We start from the raw sequence: 15,880 nt of genomic DNA on the forward strand, positions 1-15,880 counted from the left end.
TTTGAACTCAGCCAGAAATGAGGGTTGAATCAGATAGTCCCAAGTAACTGGTATGTGGTGTATCCTTAAAGGTGGATTTAAGGATAGAATCAAGAGAAAACCTTATTGGAGCTTCCCTGATGGTCCAATGGTTAAGACTCCGTGCTCCCAATACAGGGGGCATGGGTTTGATCCCTGGCCAGGGAACTGGGAAACTAAGCTGCCCTCCCTCTGACCACACACACACACAAGAATAGAACCTTATTCTGAATTTTGCTTCCTACCATGCCCTTAGAACATATTTGGTGAGGATGGCCCTCCCAAGCCCCCTAGGCAGGACAAAGGTGGTCTGTGGGTGGGCTTCTTTCCCTTTGTCCCTCCAGATTCACTCTCCATCCTGATGTGGTCATGTATGGATGTGAGAATTGGACTGTGAAGACAGCTGAGCGCCGAAGAATTGATGCTTTTGAACTGTGGTGTTGGAGAAGACTCTTGAGAGTCCCTCGGACTGCAAGGAGATCCAACCAGTCCATCCTAAAGGAGATTAGTCCTGGGTGTTCATTGGAAGGACTGATACTGAAGCTGAAACTCTAATACTTTGGCCACCTGATGGGAAGAACTGATTCACTGGAAAAGACCCTGATGCTGGGAAAGATTGAAGGCAGGAGGAGAAGGTAACGACAGAGGATGAGATGGTTGGATGACATCACCGACTCAATGGACATGAGTCTGAGTAAACTCTGGGAGTTCGTGATGGACATGGAAGCCTGGCATGCTGCAGTCCATGGGGTCTCAAAGAGTTGGACACGGCTGAGTGATTGAACTGAACTGAACTGAATAGGAACTTAAAGTCTGAATCAAAGAGATTATCCTTTGAACTCCAAGGTTACTACCCACTTACTTGTACCAGAGATACTGAGCTTGAAAATAGTAGTCCTGGGAAGCCAGGCCTGCCTCCACAAAAGAAGCAGAGGAGGGAAGGCAATTCATTCTATGGGTGAAATAAAAACCTAGAATATTCAAAGCATTTTCTTCTACTTGGAGGCTAACGAACATGGGCACAGTCTGCTAACATATTTTCATGCATATTGTATCATGACCCCCATAACAACCCAATTCACTTAATCCACGAAGAATTAGACTCAGGGAAGGCAAGTATAACCTTCCAGTTTCCTACACAATTATACCTCCAGGAAGGGCAGTTCAGCTCAAGGCTTTTGACTCCAAAGCTTTTGCCTTAATGCTAGTGCCCAGAGGCAATAAAATTGGAAGTAAATTTTTTTTGGTAAATAGTTAATCTGACCATGCAAAGTGGGCAGTGACCTAGAACACACTCAAAGAGTTCTAAGAGCAGACCAGGGCCTTGGGGGTAACTTTCTTCCCAGACATGCTGCTAGGCTGTCCATAATGCAGGTCCATTCCCCACCAGGCTTTCCTGTCCTAATCTGTGGTGCTTTAAGGTCAGAGGCTGGCTTCGGGGCAGCTGAGGAAGGCTAACCACCCACAAGAGAGGCTCCCAGATCCAGACAGCAGAGGCACTTCCACGCTTTTAAGCATCACTGCTGCTGCCCACACCGCCTCTCCAGCCTGTCCTTGCAGTGCTAGTCTGAGTGATCTGGGGCCCTCTCCAGGGTACTGGTTAGAGCAATAACAATCCACAAAAGAAAAGCGCAACCCCGGCTTTCTCCACTTCCAGGAAATTAGGCAGACAAACTAAACCCCAGCAAAAGGGGAAGTGCCTCTACTGACAGCATCTGCATCACCCAGGAGCTTGTTAAGCAAATTCTCAGGCCCATCCTCACCTATTGATTGGGAATCTGTGAAGGTGGTGTGAACAAAGAATGTTGCCTGTCAGTATCAGGAAACAAAGGATATTTTGACCATCAAGCCATCAATGGCCTCCCTGATTTCAATGAGACTACTGAAAAAGCACTAAATTCATTAACTTGAGATGTCTGCGCGTGAGCTAAATCGCTTCAGTCGTGTCAGACTCCTTGGCATCCTATGGGCTGTAAGCCGCTAGGCTCTTCTGTCCATGGGATTCTCTAGGCAAGAATACTGGAGTGTGTTGCCATGCCCTCCTCCAGGGGATCTCCCCCGCCCAGGGATTGAATCTGTGTCTCTTACATCTACTGCACTGGCAAGCAGGTTCTTTACCACTACAGCCACCTGAGAAGCCATGGTTTTGTTTACTTAACGCTAAATGTGAAGGGCTGTAGCCTCTCGGGAGGGAAGGAGGCCTTCGAAGGGAGGGCTATGCCCCAGCTCCTCCATCTCTGGGTGGGGTATGGGTGGCATAGTCTTTAGAAATTCAGTTCAGTTGCTCAGTCGTGTCCGACTCTTTGCAACCCCATGGACTGTAGCCCACCAGGCTCCTCTCTCCAGGGAATTCTCCAGGCCTGTCAGGCCTCCCTGTCCACCACCAACTCCTGAAGTTTACTCAAACTCATGTCCACTGAGTCGGTGATGCCATCCAACCAACTCATCCTCTGTCCTCCCCTTCTCTGAAGGGGAAGCGCCAAAGAATTGATACTTTTGAACTGTGGTGTTGGAGAAGACTCTTGAGAATCCCTTGGACTGCAAGAAGATCCAACCAGTCCATCATAAAAGAACTCAGTCCTGAATATTCATTTGAAGGACTGATGTTGAAGCTGAAACTCCAATCCTTTGGCCACCTAATGCAAAGAGCTGACTCATTTGAAAAGACCCTGATGCTGGGAAAGATTGAAGGCGGGAGGAGAAGGTCGCTCTAAGGGGTTTGTAATTTAGTTTGGTGGGCATGCTTCTGCTGCTGCTGCTGCTAAGTCGCTTCAGTCGTGTCCGACTCTGTGCGACCCCATATACAGAAGCCCACCAGGCCCCGCCGTCCCTGGGATTCTCCAGGCAAGAACACTGGAGTGGGTTGCCATTTCCTCCTCCAATGCATGCAAGTGAAAAGTGAAAGTGAAGTCGCTCAGTCGTGTCCGACTCTTAGCGACCCCATGGACTGCAGCCCTACCAGGCTCCTCCGTCCATGGGATTTTCCAGGCAAGAGTACTGGAGTGGGGTCCATTGCCTTCGCCCCTACCCTCCTTTGTAAGAGGCTGAACTCTCCTCCCCAGGTAGTCATGCGAGCAAATGTCCTACAGCCTTTCAATTTCTTGAAGGTGGAAACTCAACCCAGGTGCCTGGACACTACAGCTAGTCCCTGCCTCCACTGCGAGCATGCGCGCTATCAGGCTGCCCTGAGACCCCGCCTCCCTCAGGCCCCGCCCCTCTTTCCCTGCCTCCCTCAGGCCACGCCCTTCGGGTCCTCCACTGCCTCGCCCCGCCCCGCGCACGCGCAGGGGCGGGTTTTTTTCCTCCCGTGATGCTCCGTGGCGCGGGCGATTTGTAGCTAATGGCGGGCGCTTGGTCCTCGGATTGTTGTGAAGGATGTTCCTCTACTAACTGTACGTGTGGCCACAAGAGCAAGTGGGGTGACTCCTCCCTGTTAGGCAGGCGGCTCTCGGAAGACTCGAGCCGCCACCAGCTGCTGCAGAAGTGGGCGAGCATGTGGAGCTCCGTGAGCGGAGACGCATCGGCGGCCTGCCCTGAAAGGAAGCGGCGCGAGGAGGCTGCGGAGCCGGCGGAGGAGGACAGGCCGCTGGTTTTTCTGTGCTCGAGCTGCCGGCGGCCGCTGGGAGACTCGCTGAGCTGGGTGGCGAGTCAGGAAGACACCAACTGCATCTTGCTACGCTGTCAGTTCGGGCTGGGTCGCGTAGGGTGGGATTTAGGACTAAGGGTTGCCTTCATCCCTGGTGTGCGGCACCTGGGCGGCCTCGGAAGAGGCGGGGGTGTTTTGGAGCAACTCAGGGTCTTTAAAATTAGCAGAAAAATCTGAGAGGCTGAGTTTTTCCAGAAAAGGGGCAGGAGGAGAGTCATCCCTGCATCTTGGGCTTACGCGTGGAAGTCCTTTTCTGGGGTCCCTCATCCCAGAAGAGCAATGGATGAATCAACAACGTCGTGAGCATGACTTAGGGGACAAAAAAGTCAACCAACCAGGTTGTAAGCATTTAAGGTGTAGCTACTCTGTGTTATTCCTTATAGAAATTAGTGGGCTCTGTTGGTAGTATTGTTAATTGTTTATTTAGGAAATTAAGCTTTTCAGCGGCCTGCTTCCTGCAGGGGATGTCAGGATTGATTTTCCAGATCCTAATATTTGTATCAGCGGACGCCTTTAGTTTGAAGTGTTACAACTTCAGAGTTGACGAATCATAATGCTATTATAAAAATTGAAGGAGACTTGCAATAAAAGCACTAACAGCCCTCACAAAATTGGAGAGGAAGGAGAATGTGGTAAAAGGGTGAAGAAGGTCAGAGTTCTAACTTTTAATACTGATTCTACCAGTTACCTGTATGTTTCCCCAGAGTTTCTTTGTTTTGTTGTTTTCATAGTACTTATTTAGGGAAGTGGTTCACTGAGTTACCACTAAGTTTTCTGAATTAGTAAGTTTTCTGAGTTACGTGGTTTTCTGAGTTAATGTAAAAATGACTGTTCTTTTTGGACTTGCAGTTTTCAAGATTAAATTTCTGTTATATTTGAATTCTGTAAATATTTTTAATGGCAGAAATTCACCACCAATTTATTGACATTTGTGAAAAGTTTTCCTTCCTGGGATGTATTGGGAAGAAAGAAGGAAAGCAGTGTCCACCTGTTACCTGAAACTTTTTGAAGTCTGTTTTCCTTAAGGATGCACTTAACAATAATTGCTGAATCCTCTTTGGTTGTTAAACATAAGCCTAAGAACATACATTTCCCATAGTAATTCATTGAGATTAATCCTTCACACCTATTAAAATCAAACAATGCAGAAGGGTATAAAAGTAAAAAGGACTTGTCCCCAAATCTTATCCCCTGATCCTGACACTCTCAAGGCCCCAGAGTTCAACATGCTTTATTTTCATTCATACTTCCAGATACTCTCCATGCATATATGAGCATGTTTAAACGTACATTTTTTGGAATTCCCTAAACATATAAATTTTCAAAAACACCCTTGGGATAATGTTTATACTGTTAAGCATCCTTACCTTTTTATTCTACATCTATATTCTGAGTATTTTTCCATATTAGTGCATATAGGCATAATTCACAGTTTTAGCAGCTGCCTCTTGTACCCCTGCCTCTTGTACCTCACCAGTATAGGTGATGGCCCTCAACTGCATGGGTTTGAATCCTGGTCTTCCACTTAACTAGCTGTGTCTTGGGGCAAGCTACATAGCCTCTCTGTGCTTCAGTTTTCTCCTCTATAGACTTGAGGATAATACATGCGGTAATTAGGAGGACTAAGTGAGTTAGTGTGTGTCCTGTGCTAAGAAGAAATAGGAAGTGCCACTTAAGTGACATCCTTAATGGAGATGCTGTTCATCCTCCCAGTCTGCCCCTGTTGATAGAAGTCTAGGTTTTTTCCCAGGGTTGCTGCTTTAGAACCACATGTATGTATTTGGGTTGAGATTTTGCTACAGTACGAGGGCCTTTGTAGGCTGTTATAATTGAGAATCTTAATCTTTATTCTAAAAGTGAAAATGAGAGTCTATTCTAGTGAATGTGGTGTTTAAGCTGGAGAGTGGTAGGACTCAGGTTTTTCTTTGGAGATGCACTGAGGAGGAGAATAAGCATGGAAGTGGGGAGGTCGGTCAGGGGCCAGTACAGCTGCTCAGGGAGAGGAGGTAGCGGTGGTGTGAGGCTGGAGTGAGGGTCATGAGGTAGAGCGGACAGGACTTCTCAGAGGAGTGTCTGAAGGGGAGCAGGGAAAGGAGATGATGAATGTAGGGTGACACCAATTTCTGATCTGATGGGCAGGTGGGAGTGGAGTTTACTGAGTTAAGCTAGACTGTAGAGGAGGTGAACTCGAGTCTGTTCTGATGTCCTTTCTTCATGTCCCTCCACCTTCTGTGTGTCCTGAATTTGGGTGTTCTGGGAATGTTTCCTGTTGCTTCTAGGGTTCAGCTGTGACCCCTGTTCAAGTTGTGGTCTAAAAGATTTGGGGCTGGGTTCCTGTGGACCCTCTGCTGCTTACAGGAAAATGAGCTCTGTGTTTGAGACTTGGAGATGTATGCACAGACTTTTACCCTCTTCTTTGGGTTAATCCCTGTTTTACTGTGTTTGGCAGGTATACTTGATAGTCTGTGATTTGAGGTTCTGATTGTTCCAAGTTTCACCGTCAACTGAATTTTTTCTTCTCTGATCTAAGTTTTACCATCAATTGAATTTTTTTTTCCTAATTTTATTCATTTTGTTAACTTCAGTGTTTTCTGGGAAAGGAAGGAAATAACTCTTATTCTGCTATGTTTTTCCAGAAGACCCTGTACACTTAGTTTTAAACCAGTGTGTGCGTGTGTGTGTGTGTGTGTGTGTGTGTGAGTGAGAGAGAGAGTGAGTGAGTGACTGACTGACTTTTGGGCCTTTGTTTTTTTTCTGGCTTTTTGAGTTCTAAAATTAAAGTTGAATTAGAAGTTCTCTAAATACCTGCATATCAAACCACATTAATACATTGTTGTTACTTCTTTCCAGGTGTTACCTGTAATGTTTCTGTGAATGAGGAACAGATATTATCCAAACGTAAAAATGAAAATGGTTGGTGAGTAAAGCTATATCTATATGAGTATGTATGTTTTTATTTTTTTAAATAAAAATCTTTAAAAAGATCATCAGCACTAAAATTTGGGATAAAACTTTTTTCATGGTGTGTGTGTGTGTGTGCTTAGTCGCTCAGTCGTGTCTGACTCTTTGCAACCTCAAGGACTATAGCCTTCCAGGCTTCTCTGGGGGAGGATTCCATGAGGATTCTCCAGGCAACACAACTGGAGTGGGTTGCCTTGCCCTTCTTCAGAGGATCTTCCCAAGCCATGAATCGAACCCAGGTTTCCTGCATTTCAGGTGGATTCTTTACAGTCAGAGCCACCAGGGAAGCCCTTTTTCATGGTAATACCAAATCAGTCATTGTGCATGCTTAGTCACTTCAGTCGTATCTGACTCTTTGCAGTCCTGTGGTCTGTAGCCTGCTAGGCTCCTCTGTCCATGGGATTCTCCAGGCAAGAATACTGCTGTGGGTTACTGTGTCCTCCTCCAGGGGATCTTCCTGACCCAGGGATCGAGCCCAGGTCTCTTACATCTCTTGCATTGGCAGGTGGTTTCCTGAGTGACAGTGGGTACCTTTAGATTTAAGATGGAAGAGTTTCTAAAAGTCTCAAGGTCTGTTCCAACACTTCCATTTTGGGTGTTTGGCTTGGACCTGAAGGACATTGAAAATAAAAACAGAAAAAGAAAGTATCTTTATCATGGAATCTCTGAGCCAAAGAATGCTTTAGATAAATGCTCCCTACTTTTCATGCCGTAGCACCCATAGATAATGCTGATGTGGCACATGTAGACATGTGGCCCATTGAGGTAAACAGACAAGGCTGCATGCATGGCGGCATAGGGGCTCCAGCTGTCCCAGGCCCTGTTTTATCTCTCCAGGTGTTGAAGGAGTCAGTATCCTGCTCTACCTGCCACTGTCTATTGCAAGCAGCATCCTCAGCAAACTGAATGGGAAGCTCTGCTTTGTAGAATCGTTGTCCAAAAGTTGTCTTACTGATGCATATGAATAAGTGGTACACAAGCAATTCGACAGAAATTACTAATCATATATTAAAATTTTATTATTTTTTGTTTATTTTAATATTTATCTATTTGGCTACACAGGGTCTTCATGGCGGCACTTGGGATCTTTGATCTTTGGTTGTGGACTCTTAAGTGTGCAAACTCTTAGTTGTGGCACATGGGATCTAGTTCCCTGATCCCCAAGGATCAAACTTGGGCCCCCTGCATTGGGGAGCTCAGTCTCAGCTGCTGGACACCAGGGAAGTCCCTATTTTTTTTTTCATTTTAAAACATTGGTTTTTCATTTTTGGTAATGTTAGAGTGTCCTATTCAAATAGAGTATATTTTCATTTAAAAAATTACTCTCTTTAAGGAGAATTTAAAGTCATAATATGACAGGTGGCATGCAAATGTAACAGAAATTGTACTGCTGGCATGCTTGTGGTAACAATTTGGAAAACCCAGCCTTGGATCATTTCTCACTTTATTGATGAAGAGACAGAGGCCTGGGGAGGTTTACAGCCTCACCAAGGACATAGGCCGTTAGAGGAGCTAATGATGGTGCTTTGCTGTCCCTTTGCTTCCTGCAGAGTGTCCTCTGCTTCCCATTTCCAGTCATTCTGATGTCAGCTTACAGCTTTGCTGTCGCGTACTGGATATTTTTCATTACATTGACTCTGAGTTTTTAAGTTCATTTTAAAAGGAATCTGTATGACTGCTGTGAATGTATCAATTGCTGTTGCTCGAAAGTAACTGTGACGATAATTACAGTGGAAACAAATGTTATTAAATTCTAGCTGAGATACCTGCTGGCTGGCTGGTTCTGAGCCTGAGGTCTGTCCTCTTACAGTTAAAAGATTTGCAGCTGTGAGATACACATTGAAGACCTTCTAGCACCAGGCTGGCTGTTGAGGTCCTTTAATGGCCTGGAACTTGGTGATCCGGAGTCGATGATAAGAAAGTAAAGGAGAGAAAGAGGCTGATATTCCTTGGTTTACACAGAAAGCCAATAAAGCCCCTGCACGGGGCTTGCTCTGTTCACGAAGGCCTCAGGTGCCCTCTCGATGGGGTGAAGGCACAGAGCGCCTTCTCGAGAGGGTCTTAGAAGCCCGAGCAGGAAAGTGAACTCAGAGAGTCTCTGCGTTCCAGGGGATCAGCCTGAAAAAGAGAGAGAGAAAAAGAAAGACAGACACGGGGACCAGAGCTCTGATGGAGCAAAGGTGTTTTAATCAACTTGGTTTGGGCATATATACCGTCTTACAAAGTAGTTATTCTCAGCAAAGATAAAGATTAAAATTCCAGACTTACAAAACATAGGCAATCCATATTAAAGAGAGAGATTTGTAAACAATCACTTTTATCGTATGGTTCTCAAGAAGGAAGAGGGTACTTATCGCCATATAGAAACGCTAATGAAGGAAATGCCTGGATTCCTCAGTCCCGGAGAGGCGTGCCTCTCCTCTTAATTCCTCTTAATTCCTGAATATTCAGGAATTAATAAGGAGCAGAGAATTCCTGTCAGATCCAAAACAGCACATAGGAAGCCTCCTGTTAAATGCTTCCTGACAGCTGGCTATTTCAAATCCTGAAAGATGATGCTGTGATTGCACTCATCTCACATGCTAGTAAAGTAATGCTCAAAATTCTCCAAGCCAGGCTTCAGCAGTACGTGAACCGTGAACTTCAGATGTTCAAGCTGGATTTAGAAAAGGCAGAAGAATCAGAGATCAAATTGCCAACATCTGCTGGATCATTGAAAAAGCAAGAGAGTTCCAGAAAAACATCTATTTCTGCTTTATTGACTATGCCAAAGCCTTGGACTGTGTGGATCACAATAAACTGTGGAAAATTCTGAAAGAGATGGGAATACCAGACCACCTGACCTGCCTCTTGAGAAACCTGTATGCAGGTCAGGAAGCAACAGTTAGAACTGGACATGGAACAACAGACTGGTTCCAAATAGGAAAAGGAGTATGTCAAGGCTGTATGTTGTCACCCTGCTTATTTAACTTATATGCAGAGTACATCATGAGAAACGCTGGACTGGAAGAAACACAAGCTGGAATCAAGATTGCCGGGAGAAATATCAATAACCTCAGATATGCAGATGACACCACCCTTATGGCAGAAAGTGAAGAGGAACTAAAAAGCCTCTTGATGAAGGTGAAAGAGGAGAGTGAAAAAGTTGGCTTAAAACTCAACATTCAGAAAACAAAGATCGTGGCATCTGGTCCCATCACTTTATGGAAAATCAATGGGGAAACAGTGGAAACAGTGTCAGACTTTATTTTTTTGGGCTCCAAAATCACTGCAGATGGTGACTGCAGCCATGAAATTAAAAGACGCTTATTCTTTGGAAGAAAAGTTATGACCAACCTAGATAGCATATTGAAAAGCAGAGACATTACTTTGCCAACAAAGGTCCGTCTAGTCAAGGCTATGGTTTTTCCAGTGGTCATGTATGGATGTGAGAGTTGGACTGTGAAGAAAGCTGAATGCCGAAGAATTGATGCCTTTGAACTGTGGTGTTGGAGAAGACTCTTGAGAGTCCCTTGGACTGCAAGGAGATCCAACCAGTCCATTCTGAAGGAGATCAGCCCTGGTATTTCTTTGGAAGGACTGATGCTGAAGCTGAAACTCCAGTACTTTGGCCACCTCATGCGAAGAGTTGACTCATTGGAAAAGACTCTGATGCTGGGAGGGACTGGGGGCAGGAGGAGAAGGGGATGACAGAGGATGCGATGGCTGGATGGCATCACTGACTCGATGGACGTGAGTCTGAGTGAACTCCAGGAGTTGGTGATGGACAGGGAGGCCTGGCGTGCTGGGATTCATGGGGTCACAAAGAGTTGGACACGACTCAGCAACTGGACTGAACTGAACTGAACTTAGCACCAGGCTGAGACTTTTCTGTTCTTCATAATCAAGATTTCTAGAGAACTGAAAAGGGAATCAACTCTTGCTCTGAACCAGTTTGGCTGAGTTCTGCTCTCTCGTATCACCTGAACCCCATCCTTTATGCCAAACTGTAGCTCATGGGCGAAGCACCTGTTTTTGTAAATATGTTTTTATTGGAACACAGCTCATTCAGTTATGTATTATCTGTGGTGGCTTCCATGCTACAGTGGTAGAGACAAGTAGTTGCAGTAGACTCCATGTGGCCTGCAAGCCTAAAATATTTGTTCTCTGACTCATCACAGAAAAAAATTTGCCTATCCCTGCCCCAGAGCATTAATGATCCTTGGTGGACAATGTGACATTTAAAGAACATGTATAATCTTTTCCCTTTATTTCAGAATTTTAGTTAATTTTTAATACCAGATTGAGACGTTTACATTCTAGAAAAGCACCTTCTTCTTAGTATATTCTCTTCTTCTTTTTTGTTTTTCTAAATTTTTGTTTATTTTTGTCTGTGCTCTGTCTTCATTGCTGTGCATGGGCTTTGTCTAGTTCCGGCTAGCAGGGAGTGCTCTCTAGCTGGCGGTGTTTGGGCTCTCATTGCAGTGGCGTGTTGTGGAGCATGGGCCCTAGGAGCTTGGGCTTCAGTAGTTGTGCACAGGCTTAGTTGCTCCATGGCATGTGGAATCTTCCTGGGCTAGGGATTGAACCCTTGTCCCCTGCATTGGCAGGTGGATTCTTATCCATTGTACCACCAAGGAAATCCAGCATACTCTCTGCTTTGTCACTTGTGTGCATGCCGTCTGTCACTAGATACTGAAGGCAGTGTGACCTGGAGGTGACTTGGATACCTTTCAGATGTAAGCATCTTACTATCTTTTTTTTTGTTCCTTTTTATACATAGGACCTAGTAGGGTCAGGATAACATACTTTAGCAACTTAAACGTTTAGGTGTTTATGGATCTCAACAATGGGATTTTTGTGGTAACCAGTTACTAAAGGGTGGCGTTTTTGGTTGCAGCATCCTGGAGACTTTGTACTGCACAGGATGTTCGCTCAACCTCGGCTACCTGTACAGGTGCACACCCAAGGATCTAGACTACAAGAGGGACTTGTTCTGCCTTAGTGTTGGAGCCATTGAAAGGTATGTTTGAGGCAAAAATGAACAGCTCATAACTGAATTCTCAGAAAGTTGTTTGCAGACAAATTGGTATGAAAACTTGGAGACTAAACATGGTTTGGTTAAAATATGTTTTTAAATAATAATTTCTGACCCTAAAGCAAGTGATTTTTGTTGTTCTTTGGACCTGATTTATTTGCTATTGGAAAAGTCAGTCATATTAAATTGTAGAAGAAAGCACTGTGAGAACATTTTGCAGAGTAAAAATTTGCTATTTTTCTTAATTAAATTTAGTTTAATAGGATTTTTTAAAAAAGCAATTTTGTGTATCAATATATTTTGTCCATTTTATTTTTCCCTCTAGTTTTTAGTCTAGTAGAATAACTGGAAGAAATAGGAATTTCAGAAATGGTTGGGAAAGAAGTCCCTTTGGTGTTCTGGAAAAGTAGAAATGCAAAGTCCAGTTATTTCCTAGAGGATTGTAAATAACTGTCTGCTGTTTTGAGAGATGCAAGGAAGTACCTTCATTTTTCAAGACTTCTAAAAGGTGTTTGGAGACAAGGTGAATTAGGGTCTGATGACGTATATGTTAATGACCCTTTAGTTCATTAACCTTTTAAAATTGGAAACAAAATTAATTGACCCCAATGTCTTTTCACTTATCCTGGAAAAGATGTAACTCTCAAGACTTTAGAGATTGTTGTTGCTTAGTAGCTCAGTTGTGTCCGACTCTTTGTTACCCCATAGACTGTAGCCCCCCAGGCTCTTTTAAGAGTCCATGGGATTCTCCAAGTAAGAATACTGGAGTGGGTTGCCATTTCCTTCTCCAGAGGATCTTCCTGACCCAGGTATCAAACTTGTATCTCCTGCATTGGTGGGCAGTAACGCTGAGCCACCAGTTAAGAGAGGTTTTCTTAGAGATCCCTAGGAAACCTTAAATATCAAGAAAGAAGAACAATTTAAGAAGAAAAGAAAGTGCCTACACTTTCATTACTTGAAGTATGTTGTCACTCTGTTGAATTTCTTAGATTTTCTCTTTAAAAAAATTTAGAATAGTATTTTTATTATAATTTTTCATTTAATTATTTTTTGATTACTACAGTTTTACCACCATCTTTGAAACTAAACAAGTTTGGATCTAAATTGTGAACTCTGCAAACTTTTTACAGCCTTTAACACAAGAGAATAATGTAGCAAATACTGCTCATTGATGTAAAGCGTGCAGGCCCACCTGGAGAGAGATCAGATCTGTTTTAGTTTTAATATGTAAACAGAAGACGCATGCCCAAACAACTGCTCCCTTAATGTCCATGGGAATTTTACCAAGATTTGTGAAAATTATGTGGGGGAGAGTACAAGTATAAACTACATGAAATCTTAAACCAGTGTGGTTGGTATGGAACTTTAAAAGTGATCCATATCTGTATAAAAGAAAATATGTGGAAGATTTCTGCATAGAGGATCCTAGTATCGAAGCTGTTCTTTCCCCAACAATTGAATTTAAGGAAAAGTTACCTCATAGGGCAGAATTTAAATGACAGGGAACCAGGGGTGTTTTAGAAATGGATGATCTCTGTAATGTTTATTTACAGCATTATAAATTAATCAGTGCCATTTAATTTTCCCCCATCTCATTTTTCTTTTCCAAATAAGATATTAACTGCCTTCTGTAATTTTTCCTTCGATGACATTTTTTAGAAATTTAATCAATTAATCTTGGGTTTCCAGCAGAAGACTGTTTACATTTAACAGAAGTGACATACTGAAGTTGTTACATGTGGTGAAAGACTTCTAAAGAAATGCAAACAAATGAAGGTTTTTTGAGTTTTCTTTTGGGAATAACAGCATCTTCTCTACTGTTTAGATTTATTTGGTTGCCAGATTTATTTGTTTTCTTCCATTGCTAGGCCAGTTGTCAGAGAAGGCAATGGCACCCCACTCCAGTACTCTCGCCTGGAAAATCCCATGGACAGAGGAGCCTAGTAGGCTGCAGTCCATGAGGTCGCTAAGAGTTGGACACGACTGAGCGACTTCACTTTCACTTTTCACTTTCATGCATTGGAGAAGGAAATGGCAACCCACTCCAGTGTTCTTGCCTAGAGAATCCCAGGGACAGAGGAGCCTGGTAGGAGGCCTTCTATGGGGTCGCACAGAGTCGGACATGACTGAAGCGACTTAGCAGCAGCAGCAGGCCAGTTGTATTTTCAAATTGTAGCATGTCATCACCTCAGAGAGCGAAGCAAAGCATGAGTTATAGAATGCAAAACATGAGTTATAGAATAACTGTTGAAGTTGCCGAAATCTAGGTAATCAACAATTGACGCTACAGATTACATAATAAAAGTCAAAACTTGAAAATGCACATGTTCTTGAAAAGTTATATAAAACAGTGGCTTCTTCAGGATCTTTTAAAACTTCAAAATGTTACTGTTGTACCACCCAGCTTACTAAAGAGCCAGTTTTATTCCCTATAACGAAATATTTATAGCATTGAGAAACATGTAGAGCTCTTGGACAAAGCTGTTATGGAGAAAAACATGATTTCATGTAGTTCAGCTTCCTATGTAGGTTGCTATTAACAAAAGTAATTGTTTTATGTGTTTACTTGGTACTAATATATACTTCAATATACTTTGAGTTTTAATGTTACCAATATAAACTTCATATTTACTCCCTTCTCATATTTTAACTTTGTATTGTACTGTACTTCAGTTATGTTTTAGGGTCATCTGAAAGGCAAATTGTGTCAGAAGACAAAGAGCTTTTTAATCTTGAAAGTAGAGTTGAAATAGAAAAATCTCTAAAGCAGGTAATTTTGTTCTGCACTTTTTGTGTCTTTGTATAAACAACTTCCAGTCAATGACCAAGTGCTGCTCCACGAATAATTCTTAATTGTGTCTTCTCTTTTGATCTTAGCATTCATGGTGAGAGAGTGCTTATTTTATTTCAGTTGTTAGTAAAGTTGATTTACTGGAAGCTACTTTTCACTTTCCTGCATTGGAGAAGGAAATGGCAACCCACTCCAGTGTTCTTGCCTGGAGAATCCCAGGGACGGGGAAGCCTGGTGGGCTGCCGTCTCTGGGGTCGCACAGAGTCGGACACGACTGAAGCGACTTAGCAGCAGCAGCAGCAGCAGCAAACTACAAATTAAGCCAAAACTTTATGGAAAAAATTATAAAGACATTCCATGCTAAATCAAAGCAGTATGTATTCTAAAACTATTAAAATAGAAATATATCTTTAAATCAGTATTTGATTTGATTTGATTTTCGTGGTAAAAACAGCCTTGTTTTTGAATGCTAACATCCTGTCACAGGCAAGATAGTGGTGAATAAATGTAAAAGCTATGTATCAGAGGTTGAGAACTACTATTAATAGGCTTATGTCTTATTTAAACAGAATTCCATTAAATAAACACAGATATGTATAATGTATAACATAGCAGAAATTATAATAATGATCAACATTTAAATCATATTTAACCATGTATGATTTTAATCATATGTATTTTTTTCTATTCTTTTTTCCATTCAATAGATGGAAGATGTTTTGAAAGCCTTGCAAACAAAGCTTTGGGAGGTCGAATCAAAACTGTCCTTTACCAGTTGTAAAAGCTGAATTGGTTCCAAGGCCCACATTCTGCAGTCCTCTGCTGATGGAGAGTTATTTCATATGTAGCAATTCTTATTATAATATCCTTCACTTAGAACTGAAAGAATTGGAAACGGTCATGTACATTGTATCCTCTTGTACTGATCAGCTGGTCACATGAGAAGAACTGTAGAACTTTTCTGGCTGTATTTGATGGTAAAGAGGTGATTGTTTCCTAAACTCCAGTTTTAAAGTCATGATTATTGCTGGAATTTAAGAGTTGTTGTTTTGGTAACAAACTGCTATAATTTTTTGAATAGTTTTCTCCTCTGTACTGGATTTGCTATTTTTTATGTCCTATTAACTATGTTTCACTTCTAATAGTTTGAGCACTGTTTAGTATTGAGTGCTTGAAAATCTTAGAGGTTTTTCCATCCACTGTGTGGTTGAATCTTCTTTGAAAACTAATGAATACAGCTTTCTGGAGAAACTGGTCAGTTGAATTATTTGTCAAAACTCTGAAATCTTGCACAAGAGTAGATTAGCATGTATTATGTTGGTTGGATTCCTTTTGGTCCTGTTTATTTACTCTTCTGTGCTTGCTTAGCCGCTCAGTCTTGTCGGACTTTTCAGCCCCGTGGACTGTAGCCCTCCAGGCTACTCTGTCCATGGGGTTTTACAGGCAA

General features: G+C 42.7%; 1 protein-coding gene across 1 annotated transcript; it reads left to right on the forward strand.

Annotated features, from left to right (window-relative positions):
* The first annotated feature begins 3,340 nt into the window (after positions 1 to 3,340).
* On the forward strand, positions 3,341 to 15,628 carry MIS18A (MIS18 kinetochore protein A). The gene is made up of 5 exons (NM_001098010.2): positions 3,341 to 3,698; positions 6,515 to 6,581; positions 11,505 to 11,627; positions 14,316 to 14,412; positions 15,141 to 15,628. Exons 1-5 carry the CDS (start codon positions 3,359 to 3,361, stop codon positions 15,219 to 15,221), a joined length of 708 nt encoding a protein of 235 aa, NP_001091479.1. The 5' UTR covers positions 3,341 to 3,358; the 3' UTR covers positions 15,222 to 15,628.
* Positions 15,629 to 15,880: the final 252 nt, after the last annotated feature.

The sequence above is a fragment of the Bos taurus genome, chromosome 1 (assembly GCF_002263795.3).
Source record: "Bos taurus isolate L1 Dominette 01449 registration number 42190680 breed Hereford chromosome 1, ARS-UCD2.0, whole genome shotgun sequence".
NCBI classification, from domain to species: Eukaryota; Metazoa; Chordata; class Mammalia; order Artiodactyla; family Bovidae; genus Bos; species Bos taurus.